General features: G+C 47.5%; 1 protein-coding gene across 1 annotated transcript in view; it reads right to left on the bottom strand.

Annotated features, from left to right (window-relative positions):
• LOC138468385 (zinc finger and SCAN domain-containing protein 31-like) overlaps nucleotides 1-16,405 on the bottom strand; it is a 91,272-nt gene that overhangs the window by 64,068 nt on the left and 10,799 nt on the right. The window contains exon 2 of the mRNA XM_069608923.1: nucleotides 3,564-4,483. Within this exon, the coding sequence (XP_069465024.1) occupies nucleotides 3,564-4,257 (694 nt within the window). The 5' untranslated portion in view covers nucleotides 4,258-4,483. The remainder of the gene's footprint in view (nucleotides 1-3,563; nucleotides 4,484-16,405) is intronic.

The raw sequence follows: 16,405 nt of genomic DNA, 5'->3' as shown, positions 1-16,405 counted from the left end.
TTCTGGTTTTGCTGAACTGCAGAGTTCCGGAAAGAGAAAATATTCTGGGAATCACACATTTGCTGAAACTTTAGGTAATACCTCTCTTCGTGAATGTGAAGTGAAGAAAAGGGTGTGTCACAAGTTTCAAATATCCAGTAGCGTGGCACGTTTGGTCTCTATGGGTTGGTGATGGGTATATTCCCTAACTGAATTAATAACATTATTGCAAACACACAAGAGTGGAGATATGCACCTAAAAGTATATCTTGCTAGAATTACAAAAGCAAACCGTTACTTGGAGCTTTACCATTACTTCCAGCCTGGCCTGCGTATTTCCAGGTGCTGCAGGACACACAATCTATAATGCATTTCAGCACTGGCCAGCTCCCTCTAATTTGTGGTGTATATTGTTTATGCCCCCCCCCTCCAACCCCAGCCCCCCAAGCCCATTTTCAAAATGTAACCCTTGTCCAGTGCTGAAATCTATAATGCATTTCAGCACTGGCCAGCTCCCTCTAATTTGTGGTGTATATTGTTTATGGCCTCCCAACCCCAGCCCCCCCAAGCCCATTTTCAAAATGTAACCCTAGTCCAGTGCTGAAATCTATAACGTATTTCAGGCACGAGAGCTCCCTCTATCCCTCTAACTTGCAGTGTATATTGTTTATAGGGGGGACACCCCCCGATCCCCATTTTCAAAATGTAACCCTTTCCTCGACCCATTGAATTTCCAACCTAAACATCCAAACATCTATTTTAAAAGGAATGTTTGAGTTGGAAATTCAATGAAAAATCATTCAATGAATATGCTTTTCGATGGAAAAGCATTTCAATGAAAGAATTTCGAAGGATAATGATTCAATGGAAATTATTCCGATGGAAAGACTGCATACTCTATAACACCATCTCTAGTGTTCCTATCTGTTGCCTTAAAACCAGTAAGGTAGGAAGTACTAGGACGAGGAAGAGTGCAGACTCCTCAAGGGACCTATATCCCTCATGTACTGAGATGAGGGAGAGACCATCTGACTCACTTGAGTCCTCAAGAGTAGTAATGGGTTGAGGAAGCAGTGCAGAAGCATAGAGAGCCGGGAGCACTAAGGAAGACCTGAATAAATCGTCTGGTCTTTTCCGACCTCTGATTGGGTAGAACCCATTTAAAAAGAGAGAAGGGAAACGTCGGGAGAGAGACCCTCCCTGGTGGAACCAGGAGTTGCAAAGTCAGTGGGCAGAAGCAGAATTAAACAGTTGAGGACGGGATGCTTGCCCGTCGGCAGAGACATCCCTGAGAGGTCCGTCATGGTTGCACCATGCCTGGAATCAGGAGAAGGAACCACCAGCTGGCCAAGAGAGCTGGAGCGCATGGTCCATCTGGCAAGCGCTGCCTGAAAGCAGGAAGCCACTGCGGACCGCCAGAGAGCTTGGAGGGAGAAGGAGGTACCCGAGCGGGGCCGAGAGACCCAGAAGCAGCAGAGCAAAGCGAGCACCCAGAGGAGGGTTGGGAGACCTGGAGGCTTGCTGGGAACACAGAGGGACCATACTGCTGTGAAAAAACGGGTATGGGACCTGCACCAAATAAGGAGTGACATCAAGAGTCATCTTCTTTGTGACAGTCCCTCGTGGACTGAGAGAGGTACTGGGACTCGACAACAAGGATATCTGGCAGGATAGTGAACCGTTTTTTTGAAAATGGGAAACGAGAAGATCCAAGAAGAGTCTGGGACCCACACCCAATACCAAACGGCCTTCAAAATCATCTTAATTGGTATTTGTTTCGGCTTATGCGCCACAGTCCGTAGGCCTCAGGGCGCACACAAAACAGACAACACCTACTAACAGAAGAATCAGGATCAGGACCGGGAGAGGCAACCAAGAGTTCTAGACAGGTTTAACCATAGACACAGTACCTGGCAGGGTAGTGAACCAGGTTGGCTGTGAACACTGAACATTGTGAGAAAGACCCGGGGAAGTGAGGCATACCCCCTGGTGTTGATGACAATTTTGAAAGGAGCCAAGAGAAGGGAGTCACTCTTGGCATTGTGAATTACCCTTTAAAGGCCAGGAAAGGGAAGACGCTTGTCCTGGCATTAGGAAAACCACTGAGAGACCGGAGAAAGGTTAGGGGGAGGGAGTCATCCCCCCACCACTATGAAGATACAAGGCTTTCTTTCTATGTGCCTGATTTGTTGGGATTACGTCTCTTTGGGGAACACTTGCATTCTTCCGCCACTGCTGGGAGGGATTCCTGTTCCCTGGACTGTCAGAGGTTAGTGTAGAGGTGCCATATCCTGACTAGCAAAGGGATTCCCTTCCAATGCGCTCACTCACCAACAGGTCAAGTGTACGTCCCTGCTTCATACAGAGACTCACGAGGAACAGGGAGCACATGGGACTCAGACAGGAGCCCTGCAGCTCCCAAAATCTACTGCGTTCAGGACTAGCAGCTCCGGTGGCGGGACCCTGGTAGGTCACATTTCCTGGGCTGCAGAATGACCTCCAGGTTTTAGGCGGGACAAGCCCCTTACTTCACCAAACTATAGATCGTACGGGTAAATTGAATCCACTTTCCCCGGCAATACAGAAATATACACACACGTGTGCCCAAAGGTCAAAGGGCTAAGAAAAGTCTGCAGCCCAGTCACACTAACTGGGCTGTCACTCATCTCGCGAATATCAGTGTGAGAGGCGCTGTCTCCCAGTGTCTCCAGAGCTTGGAAGCCAGAGAGCCTATTCTGATCTCCTAAGCTCCACTCACTTCTGGCTCCCATCTCAAGTGCCAGAGCTGGAAGAGTGCCCGGCCTATGCGAGTGAGCTCCCTTTTCTATATCCTTGAGCTGGAAGCATGTTGTGGCTGGCCTCTGCTGGACCCACAAGCATTTGAGATCACTCTGGTCCCCTGCGTTGACGCTGTACCCATCTCAGCTCCTTTGAGATTCCTCACCCTGCAGAGTATCAGTTACTTGAGACAGTGGCAAGATAACCCTGGGACCTGCCTAATGATACGCAGTATGAAATGCACAGCCAGAATAATTGGCGCTAGAGACTTTTTTGCAAGTTTGAACGATAATTTGGCGTATTGTAGCGGTAGCATGCTCCTAGGATTATAGCTCTGACTCAAAAGTAAGCCTGGTAACATGAAACCTCCACTCCTGGGAAACTGCACCCTAAACCCTAGAAACCTGAAGGTACTTTGTAGTTGGAACAGCAACATCAGGTACTTCTGCCTGGGTCTGTGGGGAAAACAGGCAAGTTCACCTAAGAGTTTGTGTGGAGTCCTTCCAAAGCACAAAGACATTATGACAAATAACTTGCAGCATATTAAGGTCACACCTCTGCTCCCTCCCAAAGCCCCAGTTCTGGCCCTTTCCCCATAATTAATCCCCCCCCAACTCCATTCATTGACCACCAAAGAGACCCTGGCTGCTCACTTAGTACATCCCAACTCTCTTTGCTAACACACAGCCTGCAATATTGGCCCCAGTTCCACCAGTCAACCTGAGCCCTGCTTATTATTCACTGATGCCAATTCAGTATCTGAGGGATTTCCCCATCCTCCCACCCACCTCCACTCCCTTCATTACCGTCAGATCTCTTTGTGCCTTCTCTCGGGTTCTCTTCCTTAGACAAGGACGCCATGACATCCGTGCTACCTCCTTTGGACTCTTCACCTGCCATGTAGCTCTCAATCAACAGCACAGCACTATTCACAGACTGCACCTCAAGATGACTCAACCAGCCCTGAGCGCTAGCCGGCAATATCTGGATGAACTGCTCCAGGACGATGAGTTCCACTACTTCTGCGGAGCTGCGGATCTCTGGTTTCAACCACTTCCGGCACCAGTCCTGCAGCTGGTTGGCCACCGTTCGCGGTCTGGTTTCTGCTGTGAAAGTCAGGCTGCGGAACTTTTTCCGGAAGCTTTCCCCATTCAGGTTTGGACCATCGTCATGTACGACACCTTTCATTCGGTCGTAGTCCTCAGCAGTACGATGTGCAAAGCCCTGGCAAGTTGTCTGAGCCTCTCTGGAGACAAATGCAGCCAATGGGACTGTGCTGGAGTCGTTTGACCAGAGTGAACCTCCAGCCGAATATTCACAAGCCAACAGGAACTCTTCGGGGTCCTCCTCGGGCTCGATCTTCACAATGTTGATGTCTACGGAGAGTGGATCCGATGTCTTCCGGAAGTGGGCTAGGGTCGTCTTCTCACGAGCTTGCTCCAGTTCAATTACCTCCTCCAGCGGCTCCAACTTTGCCCTGGCACCTGTTTCTGTCTCCATGTTTCTGATGCTGCCCTTCACCCTCCTCTAGGAGGACCCAGGGTTGGGTCTGGCACTTGTAGGACGAGCCGCGAGTCACGGGTTGCTGAAAGACACAGACTGCTCCAAGTCCATGCAAGCCCTTGCAATACCAGTCCTCATTTCTCCCGCTGCCGTACAGATCACACTGCTTGATTCTTTCTGAGCAGCACAAGTATTCTTCGGTGGATGGCAGTGTAAGCAGCGCCTGAAAGAAAAACAGTTCAAATATGTTAGAAGTCATGAAACAAACTCATGTGGACATTTACCTTTGCCCTATCGCTCTTCAATGCCCTCAGACCACTCACCCCCAGCAGAGCCTCCTCCCACAGACAAGTGCCTTCCCCTAGACGGTTCACCTCTTCTCTCAAAACACTTACCCACACCCTGGAGTGCAGATGGCAGGCTGAATCATCTCCCCAGAATAGAGCCGCTTACAGCAGCCAAATCAAAACCTACAAAGGGACAAAAATCCTTCTACTGAAGCAGAATCTCTAACGCCCATAACAATGGCAGGGAAATCCGCAAGATCATCTCAGAATTCAATTAACCCCCACTGCACTTCCCACCCCTGTCCCAACCACTCCGATATGCCCTCTCAGACCACTTCCACAACATAGCAGTGGAAAGAAAACCAGCAGCACTCCTGCACAGATAGCCTGCACCCCCGTCTGACCCCCATATACCCTACCACTGCCTGCCCTATCTTCTCTGCCATCTCTCAACCCAAATTCCTCAAGCGACTTGCTAGGAGCGGCCCGTGCGTATCCCTGGGAGACCGATGTCCTCAACCTGTGCAGGCAGCATCACGAGATTCATTGTTAACTCTTCCATCACCTCAGGCATATTCTCAGCAGATTTCAAGACATGAGATGTCAAACCGCTGATCGCAAAACCCTCCCTTGATCCCCCTCCTTTCGGCCAATTACAGACATATCTCTAACCGTTTCATAGACAAACCTATTGACCGAACTGGCTACTCACAGCTTTGCCTCTTCACTGAATCCAACCTCCTCCTTGACCCACCCAGTCAGGGTTCAGACCCCTTTGAGGAACTGAATCGTCCCTAGCCTCTATCCGAGATAGCCTCAAAAGAACTGCAGACTTAGAAGACTGTGCTGGACTGATCCGCCTCGACCTCTCGGTGGCCATTGACACTATCGACCACTGCATCCTCACAGACTCCACTCGCTCGGCATTAGAGACACAGCATCAAGGCGGATTTCCTCCATCTTCGGTCTCCTGCACTGGCATACTCTCCCAACAACTTCACAGGACCCATCGACGTGCCTCCTCGACATGGGTCTCTAGCAGGGACTTGGCCACCTCTACCTACGTATTGGCTAAAATGAACCAACGCATTCTAAATGAATCTCCCTTGCTTTGGACTTCAATCCCTTGAGGGTGTTCTTGTTACATCACTTTGAGACTTTACCAATGGGAAAAGGTGCCATACAAATGACACATGACATTACATTTGCATGTGAAAGCCCCACACAGTGCCAATTAGCTACTGAAATGTGCATCATTTCCTAAAACAGTTGCATATCTGTGGAGACGTGGCCTCGCAAGATCACGGCTTACCGAGATCTCACGCGACCACACTTGAGAAGCGCAGCAACATCCCCAGAGAAGTTGCTTCTCCTGTGAGTCAAGCCCACAGCCTAACCTACGTGGGCACATGCACACTGTCCACCAACCTGTGTCAAGGGCATAATTCCACTGCAGTGAAGCAACTGCAGTGGTTTCCCCTGTAGATCCAATACTTATATGACTCGTGCCATAGCCAATACATGAGCACAATCCCACTGCAGTAAGGGAACTGCAGTGACTTTTTCAATAGCCTCAATACATGATCAGCAGTTTATCAGCACTGTGTTTGCACAATAAAGCCCTGTCAATACAATCCAGTGTCTAGTCATATATCACATCACAACATAATTGACAACAAGGATCAGTGAATAACCCACACCGCCATGCACAGAGCTGCGCCACCTCCAGCATCTCTTCAATCCCCAGGTAGGCCAGGGATACTGTGGCCACACCGGGAGCCCCTCTTCAGCACTAGAAGCCATCAGTGGCACGTGATATACTGCAAGCAAAAAGAAGGCCTTGATACTTAACGCCATGGGTGTCAAAGGATTGCAGATCTTTGCAGGGCTCAAACCGCAGCCGGCAGAAGGAGATGGGGATGATGTATTCAAGGAGGCGATTCACTGCATCATAAAGCGATTTAAAAATAAAGACGTGGTCCTGTATCGACTAAAGTTCTACACTAGAAAGCAAGAAAATGGTGAGCCGATTGACGACTACATTACGCGCATGAGGGAGTTGGCAGGCACTGTGTGGGTTTGGAAACCATGTGGAAAACTTCATCTGTGATATGTTAGTGGTACATACAAATAGCAGAAACGTCCAGGACAAGTTTATCGTGGAAAAGGAGCTAAATTTGGACAAAGCTATCCAGATCTTGAAGGTGGAAGAAGATACCTTCTCCAGGAGAAAATGGCGGGATCAGCACCGCCCACTGATGTGTCAGCAGTATAGTAGAAAGGGCAACGTGCAAATTACAGGAGAGACTCTCCCAACAACAATGCAGTAAAAACTAAAGAACCCCTGAAGTGCCATAGGTGTACCAGCAGAAACACCTCGCAAATGACAGACACTGTCACGCAAGGAACAAATAATGCTCCAACTGCAGGAGGGTCGGCCAGATTGCCATTGCCTGCAGATGGAGAGGGAGGCACATCACTGCAGTAGAAGGTGAAGGATGTACAAGTGGGGACGAAGAAGATGACAGGCCAACAGTCATTATGGTAAACTCATCCCGTGCATGGAGAGAAAAACCACGCTGTCAAATAAAAATAGATGGTAAAGAGACCGGTGTAATGGCTGACTCAAGGTCGGATTTAACCATCATCCCCCATCCAGATGTATAAAAGCATGGTAGGTCAACAATTGGAGAAAGTCAGAAGAACAAAACACAAACTGACCATTTTTGGTGGGGCGTCAGTGGACGTTCTGGGCTATATCAACACCAAAATATAATTCCAAGACAGACATCCCATAACTCGAGTAAAGTTGGTAGAGGAAGGCCAGCGGTGTTGGGTGGGACAAACTGAACATACTGCTGGACACTAGCACCGATGAGCAAGTGTTGTCAGTTATAACAGGAGTGTCAAAGTTGATGGAAGATTTCTCTGTGTTCTTCTCAGAAGAACCAGGAAGAATAAGAAATTATGTCCACAAAATGAGGCTTTAGCCCAGCGCAGCACCCATTAAGCACAGAGTGAGACCCGTACCGGCCACTGCAAGAAATGCGCTACAAGCTCATCTACAAAAGATGGTCAAAGAAGGCACCATCGAGACAGAGGAATCATCTGAGTGGCTGAGCTATGATTAAGAAACGTCTCATGAATGACATAAGAGTGCACTGACAAACGTAGCTTAAACATGGGCATGATTACGGATAGCTACTCGTTATCCAGCATCAACAAGTTAATCCCCATGATGAACGAGGCAAAGATTTTCTCAAAGTTGGACATGCGCAATGCATACCACCAGTCTGCTCACAGCGTTCATCACACCATTCGGCACGTACCAGCATACACGCATACCATTTGGATTGTACACAGCCGCTTCGGCATTCTAGAGGATGATGGACTCCTTGTTCCATGGGTTAAGCAACGTGTCGTACTTCCAGTATGACGTCCTTATCTATGCCAAGGACCCAGACACACACGACAAAGCTCTGAGAAAGGTTCTGGAGATGCTGCAAAGAACAGGAGTCCCGTTGAGGTACAAGAAATGCGTATTGAAGGCCAATGAAGTGGTGTGCCTGGGCTACCGAATTTTCAAAAGAAGGGGTAATCCCCAAGAAGGACCTCCTGCAAGTTACAGTTAAAGCCCCTGCCCCAAAGACTAAGGATGAACAACAATCCTTTTTGGGCTTGCGGAGCATTACGCAAAGTTTGTACCCATGTTTTCGGAGACGGTTCCATGTCATTTCTTCGATAGTTGAAATTTCAATGGGTTTTTTTCAGAATATTTTGTTACTGAAAAAACTCATCTAAATTGATATATTTTTATTTTTGGGGGTACTCCCCTCCATGCCCCCATTCCCTATTATTTTTTAGCCATTCCCTCGGCCACCGCCACCCCATATATATAATTTTCTAACCGCACCTAAACATTTGCGGAGTTTTTTCAGTAACATGTACTCAGAAAAAAACATCGAAATTTCACCCATCGATGAAAGAACGATATACCTCGGAGACAACCACTGCGTTGAGAGTTGCTCAAGAAAGGAGCAGAGTAGGAGTGGCACCAATCACAAAAGACTGCGTTTAACGAAGTTAAGTCAAGAATTGTCAACGCCCCATGCTTGAAGCCATTCAATCCAGCGCCGGAGAGCTGCATCACCACAGACGTGAGTGCCTACGCGTTAGGAGCCGCACTCACCCAAAAGAAACGAGACGCAGAGCACATAGTTGTGTTTGCATCCAAAGCATACCCCGACACAGAGAAAAATGTTTCAACCGTGGTGAAAAAAATGCTTGCATGCACATGGACAGTAGAGTACTTACAGACATGTTTATGGGGCACGAAGTTACGGCTGGTCACCGACCAAAAACTTCTCGTCCATTTGCTGAGCCCAAGAGGCACAAAGAGGTCCACACAGAGGCTGGCGCGCATAGCAGCCAAGCTGCAAGAATATACATACAAAATGATGCACATTGCAGGATGGAGGAATGCCCCAGCGGACTGCATGTCAAGGTTGCTAGAACGCGAATCTCCAGGCACTAGCTTCCTCGCTAACAAACGTGTGGTGGCATCCCTCCGTGACCTATGAAGCCACAAATTCTTGGAGATGAGTGAGACCCACCGGAAAGAAGAGCTGGATAAAGATGAACCCTTGCTTAAAGTGGCGAACTGTACTTGCAACAGATGGCCAGGGGTACGGGTCATCCCAGAAGGACTTAGGCCGTATTGGAAAGTAAATGAGGAGATATATGAAATCAATGGCATGATAATGAGAGGTGATCAAGCAATACCACCTGAGGGAATGCAGAGGGCAATACTGTGCAGAGCACACTCGGACCATCTGGGAAGCAACATGATGTGCAGAGAGCGGGAAGCATACTAGTGGCCAGAAATGGCTCAGGATGTCAGGAGCATTATAGAGAGATGCCATAAGTGTATCAATGACAAAAGGCTCAGAGTGAGACAGGCACCCTTGATCCCCATAGAAATTCCCACAGGAGTATGGCACAAAGTGGATTAGACTTTATTTGCCCCTTGGACACCATGTCACCAGACCACAAGTACGGAGTAGTCAAAGTAGATTACTTGTCAAAATGGGTCGAGGTACGTGCACAGTAATAGAGGTCCTCAACTCAGTGTTTCAGAGAGACGGCCTGCCAAAGGAGATTCTGACAGACAATGGCGTCAAGCTGATTGCGAGAGAAATGGAAAATATTGTACAGAAGAACAACATCCATCAAATTAGAGCCAGTCTTTATCACCCACAAGCCAATGGGTTTGTGGAAAGGGCAAATAGATTTGTCAAAGGAGCCTTACAGTAAGCTGGAGCAGCAGGAATGGATCCCTACAAAACTGTGAAAGAAGCCATGGCCACTCACCTTCTGACCCCACCACCCCCCAATGCCATCACAGGGGTGTCACCCTTTCAAATGTTGAGGGGGCATCCACCCTTGTACCACCGTGGCTGCACAAAGTGAGACAGGATGCCACTATGGACATGAATGAAATAGTATGGAGAATCCAGAAAGAAAGATCGAATGAAAATACAGAGTGACATCCGAAGAGCAGTCCAGCGGACAGAGGTAGAGGAAGGGGATCTAGTCAAAATAAAACTACCCCACAAGGACCAAATGACAGGGTCGAAATACAGCCATACAGTAGAAGTCCTACATGAAAAAGCCATTAATCACATCTACACTCGAGATGGGAGAAGATGGAATCTGGAGAAAGTGGTTAAAAGAAATTCTTGAGGAGAGAATCTACAGGAGCAACACCCACAGAAGACTTTCCAGACCCATGTGAGAGTCCAGAGATAACAGATGACAGGATGGATGAGAGCAGAGAAGGAGACAACGGTAAAAACCCGGTTCAAGAGGACAGTGAACATCAGGGTGAGGAGATCTCCTCACCACATGGCCGAGGAGAAATGTGAGAGACCGAGATCACGCCACCAACATCCCTGCCCAGTGAGAGGAGGCCTCAGCGTACGACGAAAAGGCCAAGTAGATACCGAGACTTTGTGATGGAGTAGGACCATGCTGCTCGACAAAAGGAGGTATGGGGAGAAGTGGCCTCACAAGACCACGCTCGAAAAGCGCAGCGGCACTCCTCCAGTGAGTCAGGCCCACAGCTTGACCTATGTGCGCACATGCTCACTGTCCACCAACCTATGACAAGTGCCGAGGGCATAATCCCACAGCAGTGAGGCAACTGCAGTGGTTGCTAAAGTGAAACTTTCAGTTGCCTCAATTCATGATCGCCAGTTTATCAGCACTGTTTTTGCATAATATAGCCCTTTTAATACAACCCTGTGTCTAGTCATATCTGCGCCACAATAATATGTATAAGTCGGGGACACTCCCCTTACCTAGAGGTCAATAAAAAAGACAGGCAATAATAATGGCATAGCAAATATTCTTAAATAAAAATACACGTGTGCGTGAACCTAGCACAGAAACTTGCCAATGTTCCACTCACATTCCAGGTTTTCATAGAATATTTGTCAGAAGATCAGAAAAGATAATAACTCATCTGTGGGACAGTTTCCAGCTTCCATGTGCAAGGGGACAACCCTGGTCTAAAAGGATGAATTTAGAGACCATCATGGGTCATCGAACTTCGCTAGTAGTCATTCTCACATCAGACGTCATCACGCTGTTAAAGTCATCAGCAAATGTCTCAGAATGGTGGGTGATGATTTGGGGGATGAGTTTAGGATGACAGGCTGATGCACGTTCGTGCCAGATTATTTGGGGAAGAACTACATCAAGAGCATCCCCATGAAACATGTTTGTTCTTGATGATTTTGGGATGACTTACTGTTAAGAAAGGAAGAAGGCAATGTGCACGGAATCTCACAGTGTACAGCTTTGAATCTAAATATGTGCATACAAAACCTAAGACTTGTGTATACTAAAACCCAAGAGAAACAATAATACCTATATATGAAAAGGAATGTGGGGTAAGCACTTAGAACCTCCTTATGACTGAAAGGAAAGTCAGCAAACTCCTTACCCACTATGCTATTACAGATACTGACAGCGCTAAACCCACGTAGAGGGCAAGCAAGGACAGGATCTGTGAGCTGACACTCTGGATGATACAGAATAAGGAACTTAGAAACTGTACTCACGAGGACCGGAAAGACCACTTGAATGTCAGTAAACTCACGAACCCAGTTGATCAAACAGGAACCCTGAAGGCTATAACAGCAATGGGTGGAGGAAACTAAATACATAAGACCCTAGTTAAGGGGCGAGTAGAAATAGTGATATAAAATAGTGAGGAAACAAAAGGGCATTTACACTGGGACTAGTTACAATAACACCCACACCTAATAATCCATGGGAAATGAATGCAGAAGTGAGATGGAAAACATGGAATGGATCCCAATAGAAAGTAAGGATCAGGAGCAGGGAAAATGATATCACAAAAGGAAACCTTGAGGCAGGAAGCTAAATCTATAAAAGGGAAAGACTAAAGCATCAGGTTTTTCAGTAGCAAAGGACAGCAACAAAGAAACAGAAAACATTGGCGAATTGGGCAGCATTAAAGGGTAAAGCACAGAGACAGGCTGCCTGCAGACAGAGGAAGACAGAAAGGGAAATCCAGTGAGCAGAAATCAATTAAGCACAAGAATCCGAAATTCAGGGCAGAGGAACAAGAAACAGGAACTGGGCACTAGGCACAAAAGCTAGGAACAAGGAACAGGAACTAGGTACTAGGCACAAAAGCTAGGAACAAGGGACCAGTCACAACAGGAACACAGCAACAATGACCAGCGCTGGACTGAAGCAAACTGAGGCTTTTAAAGCTGCTTAACGAGCACACCCCTCAGGCGTGCCGCCTGCTGCACCTGCAGCCACAGGTGTTGCCTATCCTCCACCCAGCCTTGTCCTGCAAGGGAGGAGGTGAAGCAGTGAACCAGGCATTCTGGGAAGCATAGTCATTTGATTAAAGTAGCAGTAGCATGCTGGCTGCCAAAAACCTGGAATGGATCCGGAAGGGAAGTAATTTGGGAAATAAGGTTTTAGCGCTCCCAATTCATCAGGACACTGCAGCATAAGGTTCGGAGGAAATGTCCAGTAGGGAATAAACCCCAAAACATGCCCCCAAGTGGCGGGAACGGGAGCGAAGGGAGCGAGCCGTCACACTTACTGATATTTCAGAACATCAGAGCTTGTAGGACGATATGCCGACCAATACAGATTGTCATTCCGCTTTTGCTTAGTTGCACTTGTGCTGAATGACCCCACACTGTGGCAAGTAAAGGTTGATACTATGTTGGGCCAAAGTGGAAGGCAGAGGCCTAAACATAGCATGCACCCTCTGGGTGAGAATAGTTTGCCATCCTAGTCAAAAGCAGGAACCCAGCACCCTCACAATTCCCAATGTGGCAAGGGTCAAGCTTGAACTATGTTGGGCCAAAGTGGAAGCCAGAGGCCTAACCATAGCATGCACCCCCTGGGTTAGAATCCTTTGCCATCCCAGTCAGAAGCAGGAACCCAGCACCCTCACAGTAAATACACTTCCATGCTGACGGCACCAATATATGCCAGTATTCACATGTATTGACGTTTGCTTTGCGCATAATCCAACAATCAACAACCATAACCAAAAGGACCTCCAGAATAAAAAAAAAAAACGAAACTAAAAAAAAACCCACATAGGATCCAAAAAAGAAAGCAGCAATAAACAAACACAACCACAAAGTCCCATCAACCGAGGTCTCAACTACCCATAACCTAACCTACCAAATACAAGCAACAACAAACCACAAACAGCAAAGACTAAATCCAAAAGATCAGGAAAAACACTAATCGAAACAGGACACCCACTCAAAGGAATGCAACCCACACATCATGCCTCGCCAAAAGAAAGACAAAGAAGCCAGAACAGACAGAAATAATATGAAAACCCAAACCACTCGGGAAGGCACCGACCAGCATAATCCCACAACCCCAAAAAAACTCAAACATCTGAGAAGCCCCAGGAGACATACAAAGAACAGAACAAAGACAGACTACTTTGCTCGCTACCTGTCTACATACGACAACGTGGTAAACAAAAACAGCACAGCAACAACAAACCGACAGCCAACAAGCGTCACAAATACAGACCAAACCAACAGACGGAACACAACAACTAATTAACCATCCCAACCATTCTCCACCATGGACAATACCCCAACCAGAACAAGGGACAAGTTGAAATCCATCACACTCTACAACCCCTACCAAAACTGGACAACAGAGGGGTAGCTACCCTATTTACCACCCGGAATTAACCGGAACCAACCAACCCCGCCATAAACCTTATCGGTCTACTCAACAAAGAGGCTGACCAACAAAGCACCACCCCACCCAATAGATTCAATCGGGAACAACCCAACCAACAACACACTGGTCAGAACAAACAATGCAAGCAACAACCCGAAAGGGAAGTCAAGCAAACTACACTTCAGACTCCTCAACGTTAGGTCCATGGCAAAACACTCAACAGAAATCCATGACCTTTTAAGCAAGGGAGGCAGACGTGCTGTGCTCTTCCTTACACAAACCTGGCTATGAGACAACTATAAAGCCATCGCAAACGAAGCAATACCTGACAATTATAAATTAATACACGTCAACAGAAAATAACGAAAAGGAGGCGGAATCGCAATTATACACAAAGAACATGCCCGAGCATCTTGAATCATCACACCGATCAGGCCCTGGCTTGGCGGACCTCTTTCCTCTCCAATCAACCTTCATAGGTCCAACTTGGGTCCTTCCTCTCCTCCATCTCTACCTGTGGTGTTCCCCAGGGGTCTACCCTCTCTCCCTGGCTGTTCAATCAATAACTGGCACTTATTGCCCACTGCATTGCCGCTCTCTGCCCCAACTTTCAGTGCTGAGCGGATGACACTCTAACAAATTTTCAAGCTCCCTTCAGCCCCTTCTTCTCTCATCTCTCCTCTCTGACTGACTGACTGACTGTCTGTCTGCCTGCCTGCTATCCAGGAGTGGTGTGCCGCCAATGATCTCTGCCTTAATGCCGGTAAGACTGAGATTCTCCTCATCGGCACACCTGCTCGCTCCTTTCCCGTCACTCTCTGGCCATACTCTCTTGTCCCTCTTCCTGCTCCCACCTGTGAGGCTAAAAACTTCTGGGTCATCTTTGACTCCACGCTCTCCTTCTCTCCTCACATCTCTGACGTCTCTAAGAAGTCACACTACCAGCTGCACCTCCTCAGGGGTATTCTTCCTTTCCTCTCCTTCCCCCAGAGCACTGGTTCTCTCTAGGCTGAACTATTATAACATCCTCTTTCTAAATCTGTCTGCTTCTACTCTCCGCCCTCTGCAACACATCCAGAACAGGATTGCGAGACGTGTCCTTAAGCCCAGGGTTCGTATCTCTACAGGACTGAAATCTCTGCACTGGCTCCCATTGGCTGTGAGAATCAAGTTCAAAACCCTCTGCATTGTCCACAAGGCCTTCTGGGGATTGGGGCCTCAATACCTTCAACTCTCTCTTGCTAAATATCTTCCTTCTCTAGCTCTTTGCTCATCCGCCTCCAACTCCCTCAGGGTCTGTTGCTTCTCCAAGCAACGAGGTGGTGGTAGATCTCTTTCTTTGGCTGGGACCTCCCTCTGGAACAGCTTCCCTGGAACTTGAGGAGAACCATCTCTGGTTCCAGAAGCACCTCAAAACCTTCCTCTTTGCTTCGGCTTTCTCTCCTCCTCTCCACTGCTGAACGACTGGCTGAATCTGAAACTGCACTGGTCACCTGGCTTCCCTGTGTTCTCAGGCCCAGGTCCCCTCCCCTGCCAGTTGCATGCCTGCACTGCCTCCCTGGCATCCCCCGCACTTGGGGACTGTTTTATGTATCCCTACAGCCCCCTACCAGCATTTGCCACCAGCTCGCCGCACTTATTTATTTTTTCTAATTTATTTTATTTATTTTTACTGTCGTTCCCATGTACTGCACTGCCCCCGCCCGATTGCCCCTGCACTTTTCCCCTTTTCAACGACCAATCCAACATAGTATTCTTCCTCATCTACAGACCACCTTCTTACAACCCCAACATGCAACAAAACTAGCGGACTAGGCCACCATGCCATCAACCCACCACGACAACCTAGTCATACTAGGAGATTTCAACATATGGTTCGAAAAAAAGAAAACAAGTACACCCCAATCTCACTCTGCACACTCCTGGAAACCTTGCAGTTCAAGCAAATAGGAAATGGTTCCCCCACAACGCTGGACACACCCATCAATGCAATTTTCTGCAGAGAAGTACTATGCGCATCCACGCCACCTACACCAATGGGGGGGGGGAAGAGACCACTACTTGATACCATTCTAAATCATACCCCAAAACCGCCTACCGGCCGGGAAGGTAATCCTCCACACCTGCAAGAAAAGAAACTGTAAGAACTTGGACCTAGAAGCCCTAGCAAACATTCTAGATGCAACCGTTCCACGCGAAAGAGATCCCACTGATACAAACATAGATAAAAGAGAAGACACACTAAACAATTGGATCACCAAGTCCCTTGACCAATTAGCACCAGCTAAAACATTCAAAGCAACACCAAAAGAAAATGGTTCACAGAAGAACTGAAAAAACTCCAAAAAAAAAATCAACTGCAAAATGGAAAACAAAATGGAGAGAACACCACACCAGCCAAGACAAAATAAAATACCACAGGCCACTCAAAACTGTACAAAGCAACAGTCCTCAAAGCAACAAAACAAATTCAACAAAAAAAATAAACACTACTACGCCACAAGAATAGAATCACAAACAAGCGACAGAAAGAACTCTTCTAAATCAGAGATTTTTAAAAAAACCTTTTCCTGCAAAAAAAAAAAAAT

Source organism: Ambystoma mexicanum, chromosome 4q (assembly GCF_040938575.1).
Source record: "Ambystoma mexicanum isolate Mex_15411 chromosome 4q, UKY_AmexF1_1, whole genome shotgun sequence".
Lineage (NCBI taxonomy): Eukaryota > Metazoa > Chordata > Amphibia > Caudata > Ambystomatidae > Ambystoma > Ambystoma mexicanum.
This window is presented reverse-complemented; position numbering and strand designations above follow the sequence as displayed.